General features: G+C 39.9%; 1 protein-coding gene across 1 annotated transcript; it reads right to left on the bottom strand.

Moving 5' to 3' along the window:
* Positions 1-345: 345 nt before the first annotated feature.
* On the bottom strand, positions 346-15195 carry rpp40 (ribonuclease P/MRP 40 subunit). The gene is made up of 8 exons (XM_041247899.1): positions 14901-15195; positions 13983-14127; positions 13834-13902; positions 13367-13462; positions 10813-10938; positions 9481-9679; positions 8990-9124; positions 346-1917 (listed from the first exon to the last, which is right to left on the bottom strand). Exons 1-8 carry the CDS (start codon positions 15015-15017, stop codon positions 1719-1721), a joined length of 1086 nt encoding a protein of 361 aa, XP_041103833.1. The 5' UTR covers positions 15018-15195; the 3' UTR covers positions 346-1718.
* Positions 15196-18904: the final 3709 nt, after the last annotated feature.

Genomic DNA, 18904 nt, shown 5'->3' with positions numbered 1-18904 from the left:
TAAAACAAACAAGGGCCTATGTCACGCTATACAGGTACGTAATTATGTAAGCAATAAGGAACGACAAGGTGTGTAATATGCTCTAATATCACCATGCCCTGGGTGCATTGCAAAACATGAGGCTTCAACTGCCTGGGGGGTGGTGATCCTAAGGGTATGTCACATACCCTAGTGACTTATAGTGCTTATAAAATGGGTTACTAACTAAATTGAAGAAAACAAAAATGTAATTAACAAAAAAGTCATTTTTATTAAATATCCTTCTGCCTAAAACTAAGCTGAGAAAAAAATAGTTCTATATTATATTATTATTTATTATTATTATTATATTATTATATAATTTAAAAAAGTGTTAATTAGAAGAAAAAAGCGGTTTATAGATGTTGACATTGCCATCGAAAGTGCAGTTTTTCTTTTTGATTTATTATACTTGTAATTCTTGGTTTGTTAATTACATTTTAAAGTAAAATATTACTGTCCGTTTTCATCATGGCATAGCACAAATGAATCTGCTGTTAAACTAACTTTGCAGTTTACGGCTAGACAATGTGGATAACTACTGGGCCTGTGTTAAGAAACAATTTAAAACAATACAAGCCACAGCAAACGAGATGATACCATTTTACCTGGACAAATTTATGTGGAGAGAAAGGTACGGCAGGAATTGTTGAGATGCATTTATAAATACTGCCTCAGATCACATAGCTGCGTAGGGGGGTGGGACCGGTGGCAGCAGGCGGGGCAAAGAACAGACACAGATAGGGTCAGCGGCAACAAAATATCCAAGTTTAAGATATATTTTTAAAACTAATTTTCAGAATGGGATAGGGAAATGCTGTAAATTCGTGCACAGCGAATTTTATACAAGTTCTTCAAATTGAGGTGCTATCCATAAGGAAATGAAATGTAGTATCAGGTTTCTCTACCACTCTAATGTTAAGAAAAGTTGTTCAAAGAACCCTTAACTTTTTATTATATCAACTGAGTTGTGGTAAGGCTGTTTTTTTTTTTTTTTTTCACTATTATCTACCTGTACTCAGTTTTACTTGCTAGCTCTGTATACTAAAAGAACATTTTGTGCCTTTCCACCAAACCAGATTTTTAAATTGTTTAAACAAGTTTGTTTCAAATATGGTAATTCAGTAGATGAAGTATGTGTATGAGTGTGGGTGACTCATGAAACTATCCTCATTTATGGTTGCTAAGAAATAAAAAAAAAAAAAAAAGAACAGAATGTAATGCTGTTGGCTCTATACAATGTAAATTTGCACCCATTTTTAATTGCACACTACAGTATGTAAAGTTAATTTTTTTAGACTGATCATTTGGTCAAGAAACATTTACATAGTGGATTTTTTAACATGGTACAAGAAAACAACATTAATTATCACTGCAGCTGAAATAACTTATCACACTGAATCTTGACATTTCAGTACGGTTATCTATCCAGCATAGCAAGACTATCAAGATATTGGGGGGTTTAAAAAAAATAAAAAAGCAACAATTGGCCCAAATCTGGTTTATTTTTCACTTTGTATGTAGCATAAGCAGTATATAAACACATGAGACAAGCACAACACTGCTGACCCAGGAAGCTCCAACTTCTTTAATCTGAAAAACAGCAACAGCTTTAAATGTTTAGTTCTCCATTTCTCTTTTCATCTCTGTGTCAGTTACTAGTGCTACTGTATTTAAACTATTTGCCTGTTTGGTGGGTTTCAAGGCGGGCACCCATCCTGTGTCCCCACTGCCATTTGAAGCCAATAGTCATGGTTTCTAAAAATAACAAAATTGTAGAAGTTCTCTCCTCCTTTATGAAATCCATGCTCGGTGACACCCCAGGACACCGGGCTGTCTGCAAAGCCATGTACAGTCAGAGTGGTCCAGTAGGCAAGCTTAGGCTCATCGAAATAGTGCCTAAAACAAACAGAGATCAAAAGTTGACAAGCAGCACTACAATACAACATAATATAATTAGGCTAGTGCTTTTTCAACCTTTATTTTTTTCAGGGGCTCACCAAATACTATAATATCCCCTACTAGCATAGTACCCCTATAGCACTACATGCATATATATATATATATATATATATATATATATATATATATATATATTATATAATCACCGGTTTTCCAACATTGTGGAAAACTCAATGTGCATGAATTATAAAAGTATATTGGTTAGGTATGTTAAAGAGCAATGTGGTTTACATACAGTACCAAGGTTACCGCATTTCCTAGCTACAGTTGAAATGTTTGACTGAGAGCTGAGAAGATATGCTACATAATTGCTATAATAATGTATGTACGGTACTACAGTTTACAATCACAGACAAAAGTATTGGCACCTGACACTTGATATAAGATCATTTAAGAAAACACGTTAAATACAAGCATTTAGTGAACATTACTCATATAATATGGCAAACTAGTAGTTTAACAAACAATCTTTATAATTTTTTTTTTTTTTTTTTTAAGTATATATGCTATTTTAAATATTTGTTGATGACAAAAGTATTGTCACCTTTACATTAAAAGTTGAATATAACTAATTTATAAATATATTAATTGATTGCAAACTATTACACAGTAATTTAAGCTGCATTATAAAGACAACAGTTAGAAAGAGGTAATCGTTTCCAACTTCTGTTGAAGAAGAATGTTTTGGCAAAACAGATGATGTTTAAGACACAAGGAGTTGGATTCACATTTAAGAAAAGCACTTGTAGCAAACTGCAACAAAGGAAATGGCTATAGAACAGCATCAAAGAAATATGGAATACCAAAATCCACAATCGGAGCAATAATCAAGTACCACAGAACAAATTCAACTGAAATGCTTAAAAGAAGTGGATGTCCAAAGAAAATGACAGGTACAGCAGGTAGAAGAAGCAGCTAGAAAAAAAATCCACGATTACAGCCAAGAACTTCAAGAAAGATTTAGAAGTGCTGTACAAAGGCACCTAAACACAGAAGAGTTGTTTGCACGTAGACCTCGCTGCAAACCACATTGAAAGAAAATTCATGAAACAAATCTAAAGTTTACCAAGAAATATGAACAGGAATCTGTAGCATTCTTCAAGTTATATTTTAGAGACTTTTCTCCAAAAATGGACCACAGTATGTTTGGAGGAAAACAAAAGGGAAAGCATTCAGTGAAGAAAATGTTGTACCTACAGTTGAACGTGGAGGTGGTACAATCATGATATGGGGGTGTTTTAGCAGTTCAGGGACTGGACACATTGATGTGATTGAAGACTGAATGAATGTAGCCATGTAGCAAAACATTCTACAAAGTACAATGATACCATCTGCTAGTAGGCCGATTGGCATTTAATTTGCTAGTTAAAATCGTTGTTGCTGGGGTAACTATCCCTGCCTTTAACAATTGTAATTTAAGTTTTGTAAACTGCTGGGCTGTGTTGAACCATGAGGTTGATTAGAATATTGTGTCAAGTGAACAGCAATTAGAGTGCCTTTTGTCTTTTAAAATAGTGGGCGTGTGTGGGAGTCTGAGCTTGCCTGCACTTACACTGGCACCTTAACTGTGCAAACATTTGGTTTACCTTGCAGCTGAGGCCACACGTGCTATGTGTCTATGCTAATTTTCTGAATTCTGTGCTGCTGCCAAGTATGTGGTCTGTATTTAGTTTGCTAGTTAAAATCGTTGCTGGGGTAACTATCCCTGCCTTTAACAATTGTAATTAAAGTTTTGTAAACTGCTGGGCTGTGTTGAATCATGAGGTTGATTATAATGTTGCGTGAAGTATATGGCTCTAGGCCTACAGGATAGTATAAATGGGCAAACAGTGTCTTAGAACGCCAGCCGTCTAAGGGCCACACATCCAAGGGCAGTCTGAGCTGTGGCAGTCAGACGGAGGACAGGCAGAGCAAGGACCTTTTCCAAATCTCTCCCAATGGTTACTAGAGGCCTCATTCCTACTTAGACACCCAATGTCTGGATCCCCTGGACAAAGCGGGCTCACTCTTTCTCCACTTCCAGAATGATCACTGGTAAGTACCTGCTGCACATACCATTACTAACTCCTCCTCCCCTTTGCCTGCTACAAATTTGAAAATCTCCTTTTTCAATTGTCGTTCTCTGACTAACAAATCTCTGCTTCTTAGCGAACTTATAACTGATGCCAGTCTTGACCTTCACTGCCTAGCTGAAAACAATATGCACTCACTGCATCTAGCCACCCCAAAAGGGCTATTCCCTCTTTAACAAACCTCGCCTCTCTGACCGAGGCGGGAGCACTGCTGTTATTCTGTGCTCGCTTCCTCAGTTCTTTCTTTGCCAGACTATCCTTCATTTGAGCATCTTGACATCAAGCTCCCCTTTCTCATGTCCCTCGTCCTTGCTGTTATCTACCGTCCACCGAAGAATAACTCTGCTTTTATTGCAGAGTTTTCAGAATACCTCTTCCTCATCTGCACTTCTACTGACAAAATCCTACTCTTAAGTGACTTCAACATTCAAGTTGATTTGCCTTCCCCCTAGCGACCGACTTCAACGCATTTCTGGACTGTCTTGGGCTCTCTCAATTTGTCAACGTCCCCACTCACATCTGAGGACATACCCTGGATCTGCTCATCACCAAGGGTCTTGACCCCTCAAATCTCTCTGTCTCATATCTCTGACCATTTCTTAATCACTGCTAATATTAATCTCCCTGCTCCTTCCTCTGCTACTGTTATCTCCTTCCATCCCGAGAATCTGCTGAATCCTCTGAAACTCTCCGAATGTGTCTCTTCATCCCGCCGTAACTGGTACTCTCCCGTCTTCCGTTGACGATGTGGGGACCCTCTACAATACCACCTTTACTCGTATCATCGACACTGTTGCACAGTTTCCAACCAGAACCATCAAGAAAGATCTAAACTGCCCATGGTACACCCTCTAACTTTGATTGCTTAAGTCTGCCTGCCGCAAGCTTGCGCGCAAGTGGAGGTCATCTGAACTAACGGTTCACAGCGAGATCTGGACCGACCATCTCAGTAGCTACAGGCTTGTGCTCGCCGCTGCCAGGGTGAAGTACTTCTCTGAAATCATAACTGTGGGACATGGTAAACCCAATGTTCTCTAAGACCATTGACCAAATCCTAACTCCAGCCACGGACATATCCATCTCCTGTTCATCCTTACCTGTCATGATTTCTCCTGTCTTTTGGAACAAAATTGACAACACCTATTCTACGCTCTCCCACCACAAACCCAGTCTACTACTTGACCACCTTGATTCTCCTCTGGTTGCCCCTCCTGCCCTCTCCTCTTGCCATTGCTGATGCTGCCAGCTTACTGTTGAAATCAACTATTGCCACGTGTCCCCTGGACCCTTGACCGACTAACCTTGACCTTCTCTGTACTTCTGATCTTGCTCCTCCTATTATGCACACTCCCTCTGTGCTTGTCCTCCTTGACCTTACAGCTGCTATTAACACCATAGATCATAGCATTCTTCTTGACCACCTTCAGAAATATGCTGGGATCTCTGGAACCCCTCTCTCCTGGATGTCCTCTTACCTATCCAGACACATTCCGTCTGTTGTTTATGCTGGATGCAGTGGTGTCCCCCAAGGATCTGTTCTTGGACCCTTCTCTTCAATAGCTACATGCTTCCCGTGGGTCACCTTATCCGCCAACACAGCCTCATGATTCACTCCTATGCTGATGACACACAGCTCTACTTAAAACTTGACCCTGGAAGCCCTTCTGACATGCTCCGGCTCTCAGCTTGCATTCAAGACAGAGGCCTGGATGTTTGCCAATTTTCTTCACCTGAACACTAGCAAATATGAACTCCTTCTAGTAGGATCTAAAACTCAACTTAAGATCTCAATATAGCTGCCCTGAACCTCAGAAACTGTCTGCTGCGGTCTTCCCCCACAGTACAAAGCCTTGGTGTACTTCTTGACAGCAACCTCTCCTTTGATGCCCACATCTCCGCCGTGGTCAAATCTTCCTTCTACCATCTTCGAAAAATCTCCAAAGTCCGTCACTAACTTTCCCTCACGGATGCAGAGATACTCTGTTATGCATTTGTCTCTTCTTGACACCTGCAACTCCCTTTATGGTGGTCTCCCGGCACGCACCATAAACCGACTGCAGCTAGTTCAGAATGTCGCTGCCAGGATGTAAAAAATGTGACCACATCAACCCCAGTCTTGCCAGCTGCACTGGCTACCTGAAAAGGTCAAGGTTACTTTTAAAACTCTTCTGCTCACCTACAATGCCAAGTCCCGAGTACCTCCTCAAGCTGCTGACCCACTCTACCCCTGCCTGCAAGCCGAGGCCTGCTTGTTATCCCCAAGCAAAAGTGCACCACACTTGGAGAACGCTCATTTAGCTTCATGGCTCTGACTCTGGAACTCTCTCCCAGCTTTGGTGTGTGATGCTCCCACCGTCACTCACTTTAAATCAACTCTTAAGACCCACCTGTTCTCTCTTGCTTTCCATATTCTTTATGAATAAGAATAATAAATAATAAATCTTTATTTTTATATACCACCTTTAATAGAGGACCACCATCACAAGAAGCTTTACAAGATACGAGACTAGGGTGCGTGAACTACACATCTGCTGCAGGGTCACTTACAACAACGTCTCATCTGAAAGACAGAGCACAAGGAGGTTAAGTGACTTGCTCAGGGTCACACAATGAGTCAGTGGCTGAGCTGGGGTTTGAACCGGGGACCTCCTCGTTACAAGCCCGTTTCTTTAACAACAACCACACAGCCTCTTTAAGCCTGATACCTGCTGTGTTGTAGCTACTATCTCATGTATTATGCATTTATCACTGTATTGCTTTAGACATTGTTTCTACTGTATATCATGTATTATGCACTTCTCTGTATTTAAAGTATAATGGATTTTGGTGTTACTGCACTTGTAAAGCGCTTTGTGATGGTGGTTCACTATGAAAGTTGCTAAATAAAATAAAGATTGATAGAACAATGACCCAAAGCATACGGCTAAGCCAACTGGAATTCTTGAAGCAAATTAAGGAAAGTTCTGGAATGACCTTCACAAATCACCAAATCTCAATTCAATAGAAATGCTTTGGACTGATCTTAAAAAAGATGTAGCCAAGCATTGTGTATCAAACCTGTCCGAGCCGGAGGAAATATGTAAGACAGAATGGGCCCAGATTTCAACAAGATGTAATATACGTGTTAATTATTAGAAACGTCTGAAAGCTGTAGTCAAAGCAAAAGGAGGACACACGACACTAAATGCTTGTCCTTAACCCTTTCTGGTCCAATTACAATTTTCCCTTTCCAGTCCAATGTTGGACCCTGTCTGACATCATCAAAAAGACGTAAAGCACAGGTCTCTAGTCGTTTTTTCTCAGGAAAAAGCCAAGAAAACCTTTCCATGGCCAAGTGAGACCGATAGGAGACGAATGAAGCTGGAAAAGAAAGGGCGTATCTGGTAGCCCCATGTACCAGAGAGATAACACGGACATAAACAAAGGAGATAGCTGCTTCTGCATCCAGTGCTTAAAGAATACGACAGACATTTGCAGAGCTTTTTGAGATGTTATAGTAAGAAAATAAAGACTTGGATCGCATTATTTGAGGAGTTTGGTGATATAATGAGTGATCAGAAGAAGAGGACTTATCAGTATGTACGTCTTTACAGGTATGTGAAAAATACAGCGAACAAGGGATGGGGCTTGGCTGGAGATACATTACTGAGTGTCCTTTTGCAATTCAATGCCTTTTAAACCTGTTTTACTCTGGAAAAAGAAAAAAATTTAAACAGCAAGTGTAAAATAAACAGCGGGTGTGAAAATAAATTTGACCTGATGTGCCTGACAAGCACTGAATAAATGGACCGCAAAGGGTTAATGTTACCTTGAATTATGTTACAAGTAGGGGTCTACTTAAATCACAGTAAATTTGCATATTTTTCATGGGTAGGTTACAGAATATAATTAGGATTTCACAGACCTGTTTAAACATTAAATAAACCCAAGCAGACAGTATTTCAGAACACTATAAAGCCTAAAAATAGTGGTACTTGCTTCCTTACTAAAACAGAGCGCTGTCATTTGTTAAAGGCAAGCATGCAGCATCACCCTGCAGTTCACTTGCCCATACATTGATACTGTACTTTTTGCATCCACTGAAATGGTTGGAAGTGTAAGTGTTATACAGATGTGGAACTCTATTAAAAACAGCACCAAAACTCGGTTACTGAAGGGCATCTGGCATACTTTAATAAAAGCAATATATGCAGCACAATCGTTGTCATGTTATTTGTTCCATCCAATAATTTATTTTTGTCATCCATTTCTAATATTTTATCTCCAGTGCTGAAAAATAGATTTTAGCAACCTAAATGAAAACAATGCAGCATCAACTTTGTCCCACCCCCTACTGCACAGGTCACAGAAAAACAGTAGAGACGCACTGATAGGCTGATGAAAACTCTGTTCTCATTTGAATAGTAAACAACAACGTTAACCGCTTTGGAGAAATTTTTTTTGTAAATGTTATTTGTGGAAGTTTTTTGCTTGTTTGTTTTTTGCTTTAGTGCAATGCACACAGGACGGTGAAGGAATAAAAAAGGGCTTCTACAGAAGGAAGATACGTAGTTTGCGTCGCTTGTGTTGTGCATTACTTAATTTAAACAAAGTTTTTTTTTTTTTTTTTTTCTCTGTACTTGTCCAGTATGCATTGGCCCCTAAAAGAGGTGAATTTCACGGTGACCCCTCAATTTCACGATTTCCGCGAAATCACGATTTAGGTAGACCCCTAGTTATAAGCACAGGGTGTCTTTTGTCTGCAACTATTTGCTGCAATGTTAAGTTGAATCAGTGTACCTTTACTGTAAAATGAAAACAATTAAAAGGTAGATGAACATCTTCTCAATTTTTATAATGCAAACACTGTACTTTTTATACCTGAAATCATTATAAGCAGAACATGTCCAAGACACGTAATTCATATTTAATTAGTTAAATCTACACATGTATTTTACCGTAGCTGTTCCAGTAACAGGTAAATCTTCTCAGGTAAAAGGAAACCAGTAACAGTCCAAAGGCAAGCTTGACCCATCACAACGCTCGGCTCTGGACAGCAGTAGGTAGATAGGAAGCTTGATGCTTCATTATTGCTGCAAACATCAAACAGAGAAGCAATGGCTGTCAGTAACAAGTTTTCAGCTACAGTAGTTAGTTACTATTTGTCTGGTGAAATTAAACCAGAGTATTGTCCAGGTTACAATAATACTACTGATTCTGAATGGAGTTTTGTGAATGCATTTGCAGGCTTGGCAATGTTGCAGGTAGTACAGTATGGACTGTGTACTGATCACAGAAGCCACACAGGTCTAATTTACAAAGAACAAAACATAACTATTCCTGTTAATTGTTTATTTAATATATTTACACTTTGTCATCTTACCATTAAACTATACAAAAAAAAAAGAACAAAAAAGCAATGCATCATTATAGGTGTTAACACACTCACCAGTCAATATCAGCTGATGCTGCACCTAGCCAGTCCAAGAATTCTTGAGAATCGCAGGATTCCTCTGGTTTGCCTTTCAATTCACTGCTCTTTATGACTGGACTTGGAATGTCTCTCAGTATCTTTGTTGATATTGAAGGAGTGTGTTCCTTACACTGGTACTTTGCAAAGTAAGAGGACAAGCTGAAATCTCCCTCACCTTTATGAAAGAAATGTAATACTCTGTACAATACATGCAGATGCAAGATACTTTGAACATTTCCTAATAATTCCACTGCTGAAAGAGTCAAGCCTTTCTTAAAAACACAAGCTACATTTGTTTCCTTAATGAAATCTCCTGGTGTCCAATACTAAATGGGTGATATTTTTTTTGTCTTAGCAAGCAAGTTATTTATTATTCACAGAACTGGAGCGTGGGCTACATGGAGGAAGAACCTCGGGAATTGAGAATACAAGCGCTTTGTGAGTACAGAGGTAAGACCAAACCGATCGGCCGCCAAGGCTGGAAAGAGACTGATACTTCCCCCGAAGGGAAACTAGTGGCGAGGGAATGGGAAGACAAAAGAGAACCTTCCTGGCGGAGGATGAGGCCAGCGCAGCTGGGCCTCTAAGGTTGGGAAGTGAGCTTCACTCCTCCCCCTCCCACCCCCAGAGAGACTGTTGCAGAGGTGGAACAGTACAGTGGTGGAGGAGGGGAGCAATGTGGAAAACAAAAAAATGAAAGACATAGAACAAGGGCATGACACAGGGTTTAAATAGGGAGATTGGCTGAGAGTACTTACAGGACTTAAAAGAGGAGGAGCCCTAGCTTGTGCACCCTGAATCAAGCACACAGGTGCAATTATGGGATGAATGATTCACATTTCTTTTCCCCCACAGTCGTGGTTAAACAGATTGTTATATCCCTCATTTGAAGTAATGAATCAAATTCAGTTGAACCAGATCTGTGTACATTGTCTAACTGTACCTCTACTGACAGAATGATACATAACAGCAATGCATTGTGAGTTTCATAACATGCTTACTGTGTAGGCTGATTATTGCAGCAAAAGTCCTCATGTTTATATCAATATGTCCGGAGTCTAATGCTCCCATAGTAATTTCACTGCACACCAATCAAAACTGTCCGGAAAATCCCCTGTGTGTCACCTCAATTGCATACTGGCTAGTGCTTGTGGCAAAGTCACATCCAGACAGCAAACTATGCATTTTCTCAGAAAACTGTTTTTTGGAGGGAGGTTAAAATAAAATACTGCTTAACATTATGGTCCTTGAAGCTAATCTGTTACAGAGTTTGGGGATTCAACACGTGCAGGTGTCTGTATTTACTACCTGAGGGGTGCCATGCCATCAAGAAGTCACACGTAAGTGGCTTCTTCTCCTTTAGAGCCCAGACCACTCTCTTATATTTGTTTGTGCCAGGAGCAAAGGATGCATCAGTGAGATCAATGGTAATAACTGAAAAATACAAAGAAAAGCTTATTAGGATAACATTATTTACATTACAAGAAGCCAGACTGAAAATAATTCAGACTACAATGGAAACTAAAAAGCAAGTAGCACTTTAAAGGTAACTAACCCTAACCCTAACCCTAACGTCACAGCACCCTGTACCACACTTTTTACTACAGAGAGCTGACAAAGTAATTCCATCAAAAAACTTACATATAATGCATTACCATCATGTCATACTACCAATATGAAAGAATCAACTATGTTCAGTGTGTATTTGAATTTAATTATATTTTTTATAGCTATTAGAAATAATTGGTTAAAGTATTTTGTACTGTTTTCATTGCTTAACTCCCCTACACAAAGGAACGCAGACGGCACTGAAATTATGTGAGTTCCATCTGGGAATGTTTAGTTTTTTTTTTTTTTTTAAACTATGAGCTATATATCTATCTCTATAGAAAGTCTACACCCCCTTGAACTTTTTCACATTTTGTTGTCTCAGTGCCTCAGTGTTTCATGCATTTAAATGAGGATTGATTTTCCACTTATCTACAGACCATACTCCACACTGTTACAAGGAAAAAAGGTTTTATTGAGAAAAAAAATTATATATTAAATAACAAACTGATCATAATTGGATAAGTCTCCACCCCCCTGAGTTAATACTTGGAGGAAGCACCTCTGGCAGCAATTACAGCTGTGAGTCTGTTGGGATACGACCAACTTTGCTCACCTAGATTTGTCAATATTTGACCATTCTTCTTTACAAAACTGTTCAAGCTCTGTAAAGTTCCTTGGGGAGCGCTGATGGACAGCAATTTTCAAGTCATGCCACAAATTTGATTGGATTTAGGTTGGGGCTCTGACTGGGCCACTCAAGGACATTTACTTTTTTGTTCTTTAGCCCCTTCAGTGTAGCTCTGGCTGTGTGCTTTGGGTCGTTGTCAAGCTGAAAGGTGAACTTCCGTCCCAGTTTCAGCTTTCTTGCAGAGGGCAGAGGGTTTTCCTCAAGAACTTCTTTGTACTTTGCTCCATTCATTTTCCCTTTATCCATCCCCATAACATGATGCTGCCACCACCATGCTTCACAATAGGGATGGTGTTCTTTGGGTGATGCACTGTGTTGGGTTTGCACCAAACATAACGCTTTGCATTTAGGCCAAAAAGTTCCATTTTAGTTTCGTCAGAGCACAAAACTTTCTGCCACATGGCTACGGAATCAGTGTTTTTTTGCATACTTCATAACAGAATTCAAGGTGGGCTTTCTTGAATAATGGCTTCCTTCTTGCCACCCTACTATACAGGCCAGATTTGGAATACTGTTGTCACATGCACACTTTGACCAGTCTTGGCCATAAAAACCTGTAGCTCTTGCAAAGTTGTCATTGGCCTCATGGTAGCCACTCTGATCAGTCTCCTTCTTGATCGGTCATCCAGTTTGGAGGGATGGCCTGATCTAGGCAGGGTCTTGGTGGTGCCATACACCTCCCACTTTTCAATAATCATCTTGCTCATGGTTGAGTCTTTGCTTTGAAATGCACCACCCAGCAGAGGGAACCTACAGAACCTGTGAATTTATCCTGAAATCATGTGAATCACTACAATTTAACACAGGTGGAGGTCACTTAACTTGGGGTGTGATTTTAAAGGCGATTGGTTACACCTGAGTTAATTTAGGATTGCTATTACAAGGGGGGTGGACACTTATCCAACCAAGCTATTTCTGTTTTTATTTTTAATTAACTGTCTACAAATGTCTAGAATATTTTTTTCACTGGAAGTTGTGGGGTAGGATGTGTAGAAAAATGAAAAAAGGTGAACATTTTGAAAAGGGGTGTCTACAGGCACTTGTGTGTGTGTGTGTGTGTGTGTGTATATATATATATATATACACATATATATATATATATATATATATATATATATACACACAACACACACACACACATTACAGGGACAAATTATGTAAGCAGATGATTTAGAGAAAGACTGGGGGTGGGGATTATATTGGCTATTTGTTTCTAGTGGGGTTTGTTGCCCAAGGTCTTTGCTCAGGCTACCTTCTCACTAAATATCTTGGTAATCCTAAACAGTTTTAAATCATCTGCACTCACACAATTTGTGTTGGTACTGTATTTCTCCAGAAAAATCAACCAAAAAAAAAAGGTCCAACTGCAGCCCTCTCCATGTTGGTTAGCTGGTCAACGCTCTCTATGCTCAAGTGTCCCTTCCAGAGGACATTCTTAGCTATTCACCTGTCACAATGCCTCAGTAAAGAAGGCTGTAATTATGTCTGTTCCTTCAGTAAAAGGATCAAGTGCATTTTGCAACCTCTCTGTGTTGTGTTTGTGTTCCCTCCCTCTCCCCTTCCTCACCGTCACCACCCCCTCACCCTCACCCCCAAGGACAATTATAACACTGTTTCACTTACTGTGTCTCATAACTGCTTTGTGAGAGTACTGAGATTGCTGTCCTTCCAGACCAAGTTCTTCATATGTGTCCTTATCAACTGATAATATGAGTTTACCTGTAAATACATTGAACAAAACAATACACAAAAATATATAGGTTTAGCACATTGCCAAAAAATAATAGTAATATCATCTATTTTAATCATTTTTCTTGTCTGCCCTCATGACTAATTTGTGAGAATGAAGAATGCTCAATGACTTCAGAACTAAATGTTGTGCAGCTCCACAAAGCAATGTGAAAATATCCAATGCAAAACGTTCTCCGTGGCACAAGTATACAACAGATGTATTTGAAATTTTAAGCCATGGTCACAAATCTGTGGTGAGGTGATACTCTTAGTCCGACAATGTCAGTAGAACTTAATTAATAGGTTACTCCTGATGGCTGTTGCTCCTCAGTAGTGTCTTCCATTAAGATTAACATTACCTGCTGGTATCAGGGCAGCTGAATTGTCTTGGTCTATTCGTGTGTTATATGATAAAGCATAGAAAGAACCTGCAATAAATGAAAGCATGTATCAGTAGGAGTGAATGAATCTCAAGAAATGAATGAAGCAACTGTGCAATTAACTTTACCCTTTTTCACACACAGATCAAGAAACTGCTGTTCCACAATTTCATAAATTGGTAAGTTCTTCACCAGGTAATACTTTCCAAAGCTACTGCCAACAGTACTTAGACAAGCAGGAAGGGCCCCACACTCTGGAATTAAAACAGACACCTATTGAAAATGAAAAATAATTGTTTTATTTTTCTGTAATGCTAGTTTATAATAATTTAGTGAGTCTTATTTCCATCCCTGCGATACTGATTTTTTTTTTTTTTTTTTTAATGTTGATGGTGAATTCATTCGCTATATTTTTCAATCGTTCAGTAATTCAGTTTGTTTATATTTCAAATGTAGTTTCAGCTACTGCATTTTAATGTATTAAAAATATATGAATAGTTTCGCAGTGTTCGCAAAATGTTTCGCATTGTTTTAGTGCTCTGACTTGGCTGCTTTGCCTTGGTCCAGCTTTTACACACTCCGTAAAAAGACTGGGGGCTGTCACAGCTCTGCTGTAGCTCAGAGAGGTAAAACAAATGTGAACAAGTCTGTTACACACTGTGTTTAAGACTTCAATATCTGATCTTTTCATTATGGGCTTTAAAGCACTCTTTAAAATCAAAGGGTTTTAGTCGACGTTTTTCAGGTTCAGTTACATAGCACCGGACTGTGTCTTTTTGCTTGCATTAAAGGATAGCGAACACGTTATGGTGAGCTTTCCTAGAAATTGCACAAATTAAAATGCTCGAATCATTTACAAACTGCAGTACTGAAAAAGTACTGCAGTAACTGGAAAAGGGACTTGCCGGTTTTTCAAAGTTTACTCCGGCTTTTCTTTTTTGTATGCTTTCAAAAATACTTGTGTGTCGTACCAATGTGTTTTAAAAAAAAAAAAAAAAAAAAAAAAAAAAAAGCTAAACATTTAAGAACAAACAAATAAAACTCACTCTGTAGTTAAAATAGTGGTTCTCCACGTGGATACCATGTCGTGATTTCTCGTTCGTGAAATTTGATTTCTCACACACTAATAAATGCCTCGGGGTTTTCTCCAAATTCGAATACATTGCTTATTTATCGAAGGCAGGTAATCCTTTCGTTCTTTTAGCACTTATTTTCTATAGCACTGAATTACAGCAGCTACTTCCCATGTGTTTGGAGCTGTTTACATACGTGCATTCTACCAAAGGCAATCTAACATGAAACGAAACCATGACATCATATCCCGTCCATTCTCACAATCAACAACCTATTTCTCTCACAGTAGCACAGTCACAGCTCCGTCTAATGGACAGAAAGAGGCAGTAAAATACAGAGCGTATTTCAATTTCAGTATTGTTTTGTGATTTTGTTTAAAATGGTATTTATGATAACAACACCCGCAATGTATTATTTGTAATTGTGCAATTATTATATACAGTAGCAATTTTGCATACAGACAGGCGTATACAGTAAAATAGGTTAGTGATATTAAATTCATAGTTAAATCAGTACTATTTATTGAAGCATATTAATGGATTGTAATTTGTTGAATCATTTGCTGTTTTTAAAAATATGAATTGTACAACAACTACTGCTAGGCATACTACTACTATAGCTTAGCTTATCAGTATTGTAGCACTGGCTGAAATTGCTATTGAAAAAGAAGGCAGTCTTGACAACAGACCATGGTTCAATAGCCAGCAGGCTCATTATTTGCAACAGCAGGTTCACAGCAAGTAACACAGCTCACAGCACATGATTCTCCACTCTCTGAATCCACACACACTCACACACCTGATGCACCCTCTTTATCCCCCCTCAAACCGAGACACAGAAAACACAAAGTTACAAGCATGTGAGGCTTCGACCAGTCATCGCCCACTGACCTTTTAACTAACAAAAATGTAATGCTATTAGATTATCACGTTCCTCAACCAATTGGAGTTCTGTACAGCTGCATGGGGTTGCTTGTCCTCTTTTTGCCTCAAGGCCGCGCAAGTAACCAAAGCGACCTCGCTGGTTGGTGGTCATCTTCTCTTCTAGGGAACCAGGGTAACATCCTTAACCTAAAGTTCCCTTTCATGTTGAAGACAGCCTCTAAATGATACTTTTGGGAAAATATACCATCATGAGGGAGTGTCAGCGGACAGCTAATGAGGGATATTTCAACCATGCATAATCGATGAGGTCAGCGGTGGGAGCTTTCCACCTCAAGGACCCTTGTGCCCAATGAAGGCACTGAGGGATCTACCACATTAACACGGTAGAACCTGGTAAAGGTATGTGGCGTAGTCCAGCTAGCCGCAGTACAAATCTCGGACAGTGAGGCTCCTCTAAAGAGGGCCCAAGATGTGGCCACCCCTCTGGTACAGTACGCAGCTAAACCCCCCCAGGCGGGAGCAAGCACGCATTATTATACGCAGTCGAGACTGTCCGCAAACCAGTGCGACAGCCGCTGCTTGAAGAAAGCCTGTCCCAGGGTCAGTGTACCATGACGGACAAAGAGCTAGTCAGAATGACGCAAAGCTCTGGTCTGCTCAACATAACATCTCAATGCCCTCACTGGGCAGAGAGAATTCAAACCCTCCTCTGTAGCAAAGGTAGGTGGATGGAAAGTCCAACCATTCCCAAATGTGCTCCATCACCTGAGGATGGAGTCACCACTGTTACAAACATAGATCTTCCCTGGAGAGGAGGTCCACTATCCAATTCACTACTCCAGGGAGATGGACTGCCCAGAAGGATAGCAGATTCTACTGGGCCCAAATCAAAAGCCGGTCGGCTATGCAATGCAAACCTGGGGTCCTCAGTCTACCCTGGTGTTTGACATATGTCACTACTGACATGTTATCCTTCCAGACTAGCACATGTCTCCCGAGAAGCATCAGGTGAAAGTGCTGGAGAGCGAGGTGAACTGTGTGTAGTTCCAGCATATTTATGTGCAGGCATGTCCAGGGGCCCAACCAGGACCCGCGGACTCCTTTGTCCTCCTAGACTGCACCCAAACCCATGTTGGATGCGTCTGTCGTCACAACTTGTTTTATCGTTTTAGATTATTTTTTCATGATTTTATTTTTTCATTTCAGTCTCTTTCTTCACTATCATTTATATTATATGAAACACCATTTTAGCTGTACTGTGCACTCTGTGATAAAGTAAAGAAAATAATGTTTAAATGCTTCTCAAGTCATCTTTAATGTTACATAATATTTTAATGATATTTTAAATAGTAAGTCGCCTTGGGCGAAGACCCAAGAATGTTACGCACTGCACCGGTATCAGTTTGTACTTTGCATTGTCAAGGAAAGTTATATATTTAAATAACAATTGCTATTTTGTGCTGGAAGCTCCAGCACAGTACTTTGTTTTTCTGTTGGTCCACTTTGTTTGTCCGTCTATTTACTTTGGCTAAATAAACCGGTGCAAGCAAGCTCCTTCATGCCATTTCATCCGTCGTCTCTGTATTACTTCTTTGTTCTGACATCACCACTCTACTCTCCTTGTCACAGACAGCGAGCCAAAGTTATACTGGCCATGCTCTGACCCAGGGCTTGCCCTTGGAACCCAGATTCCTGGAGTAGAGAGCTGGTCACTGTGCGTAACTCGGATGCCGGTGGCTCTGGGAGAGGCGATGCCTGGATTATACCATCGAGGTATGCTGTTAGCAAGCTTGCTGTGTTTGCCAGGCAGGTGGCTTGCACACCTGCAATGTAAGCTCTCTTCAAGTGGACCTCGGTGACCCTTCATTGTGGGTTAGGGTCTTTGGGTAAGCCACCTACCGGCGGAGCCTGAACTAAGGCTGCGATGGTGGAGTCCACACGGGGAAAGCCAGGGTGTCCTCAGCTCACTGCGCACCAGCAACCCCTGTGGTCTGGCCTGGCGTCTGCGGACTTACCTGTAAGCTGCCCAGGGCTGCACTGTCTTCCAATGCTGTAGCCCTGGGTGGCTGCAGGTGAGACTGTAGTGTGTAAAAAAGCAGGCGGTTAACGGCACACACTTTGGAGACAAAATGTAAAAATAAAAAAATAAAAGGGCTGGAGCCTCCAGTCTGCAGAGACACACAGAGTCCATGGACCAAGTCACTTTGTCATTACCAGCTGGTGGGGCAAAGCATCTGGGGTATGGTTTTGTTTCTTTAGGGATGGGTAATCAAATCATACTTCATAGACTTGTCAGAATGGCAGTTAAAGGGCATTATTAAAGGATTAAAGTTTTAGCCCCTTTTAGTCACAAAAAAATGTTTTAGAGGGCCAGCTGCCATGACTTCACTTCAGGGTTTGTATTGGTGCAAAAGTATGACTTATTATACCTTTCTGAGGGTCGGATGACTATTATCAAACCTTTTTCTTTTACCAATATGGTTAAGCATATCCCTGAGAATTACATAGTTTGAATGCTAATTTTTTTTTTTTTTTTTTAAGTTTTAAAATACACTCAAATTATTTTTTTCTTTAGAAAGCACCTCATAAGTGTCATTTAATGATCTTGTACCTAAAAAGTGTTGTGTTACCAGTGGTAATCAAAACACTCAGGAACTAGGATCTAAACAAATTTCATAAATAACTGTATGGTCTCGATTTTGTGCAACATGTCTAACAGGTGCGGTCTTTCACTGATTCTTTACTATATAATCTGTGTGAAGCAGTTCACCATTCAAGGGATATTCTTCTCTTTCTGGCATCTAGGCAACATCTTCAGTAAATAGTTTGTCTATTTAATTTGTATTAGTAAGGGTTGTGGGTTTTGCAAAGCAATTTAATATGCTCTCTGGTAAAAATTGCACTCCAAAACCACTTGCAAAAGTGAAAAAGGGAAAGGTCACGATGACATTCATTCTGAGGGAGAGAGTGTGGCTCAATAGAAACATATACCCCTTGACCTCCTGATCACATTACAGCCAATGTCACAGTCCCTACAATCCCTGCTGACTGGAGAGCTGTACTGTAACACATACAGTTCAGTGGTTGAATCT

Source organism: Polyodon spathula, chromosome 4, assembly GCF_017654505.1.
Source record: "Polyodon spathula isolate WHYD16114869_AA chromosome 4, ASM1765450v1, whole genome shotgun sequence".
NCBI lineage: Eukaryota > Metazoa > Chordata > Actinopteri > Acipenseriformes > Polyodontidae > Polyodon > Polyodon spathula.
Note: the sequence above shows the minus strand (reverse complement) of the source record. Positions and strands in the feature narration are given on the sequence as shown.

Excerpts from the sequence above, each read along its gene's own strand:
- rpp40 (XM_041247899.1), bottom strand. The coding sequence starts at position 15,017 with ATGTATTCGAATTTGGAGAAAACCCCGAGGCATTTATTAGTGTGTGAG. Across the intron at positions 14,128-14,900 it reads ACCACTATTTTAACTACAGA|GTGTCTGTTTTAATTCCAGA; the intron begins GTGAGTTTTATT and ends CATTTTCAATAG. Across the intron at positions 10,939-13,366 it reads CAAAGCAGTTATGAGACACA|TTATTACCATTGATCTCACT; the intron begins GTAAGTGAAACA and ends TGTATTTTTCAG.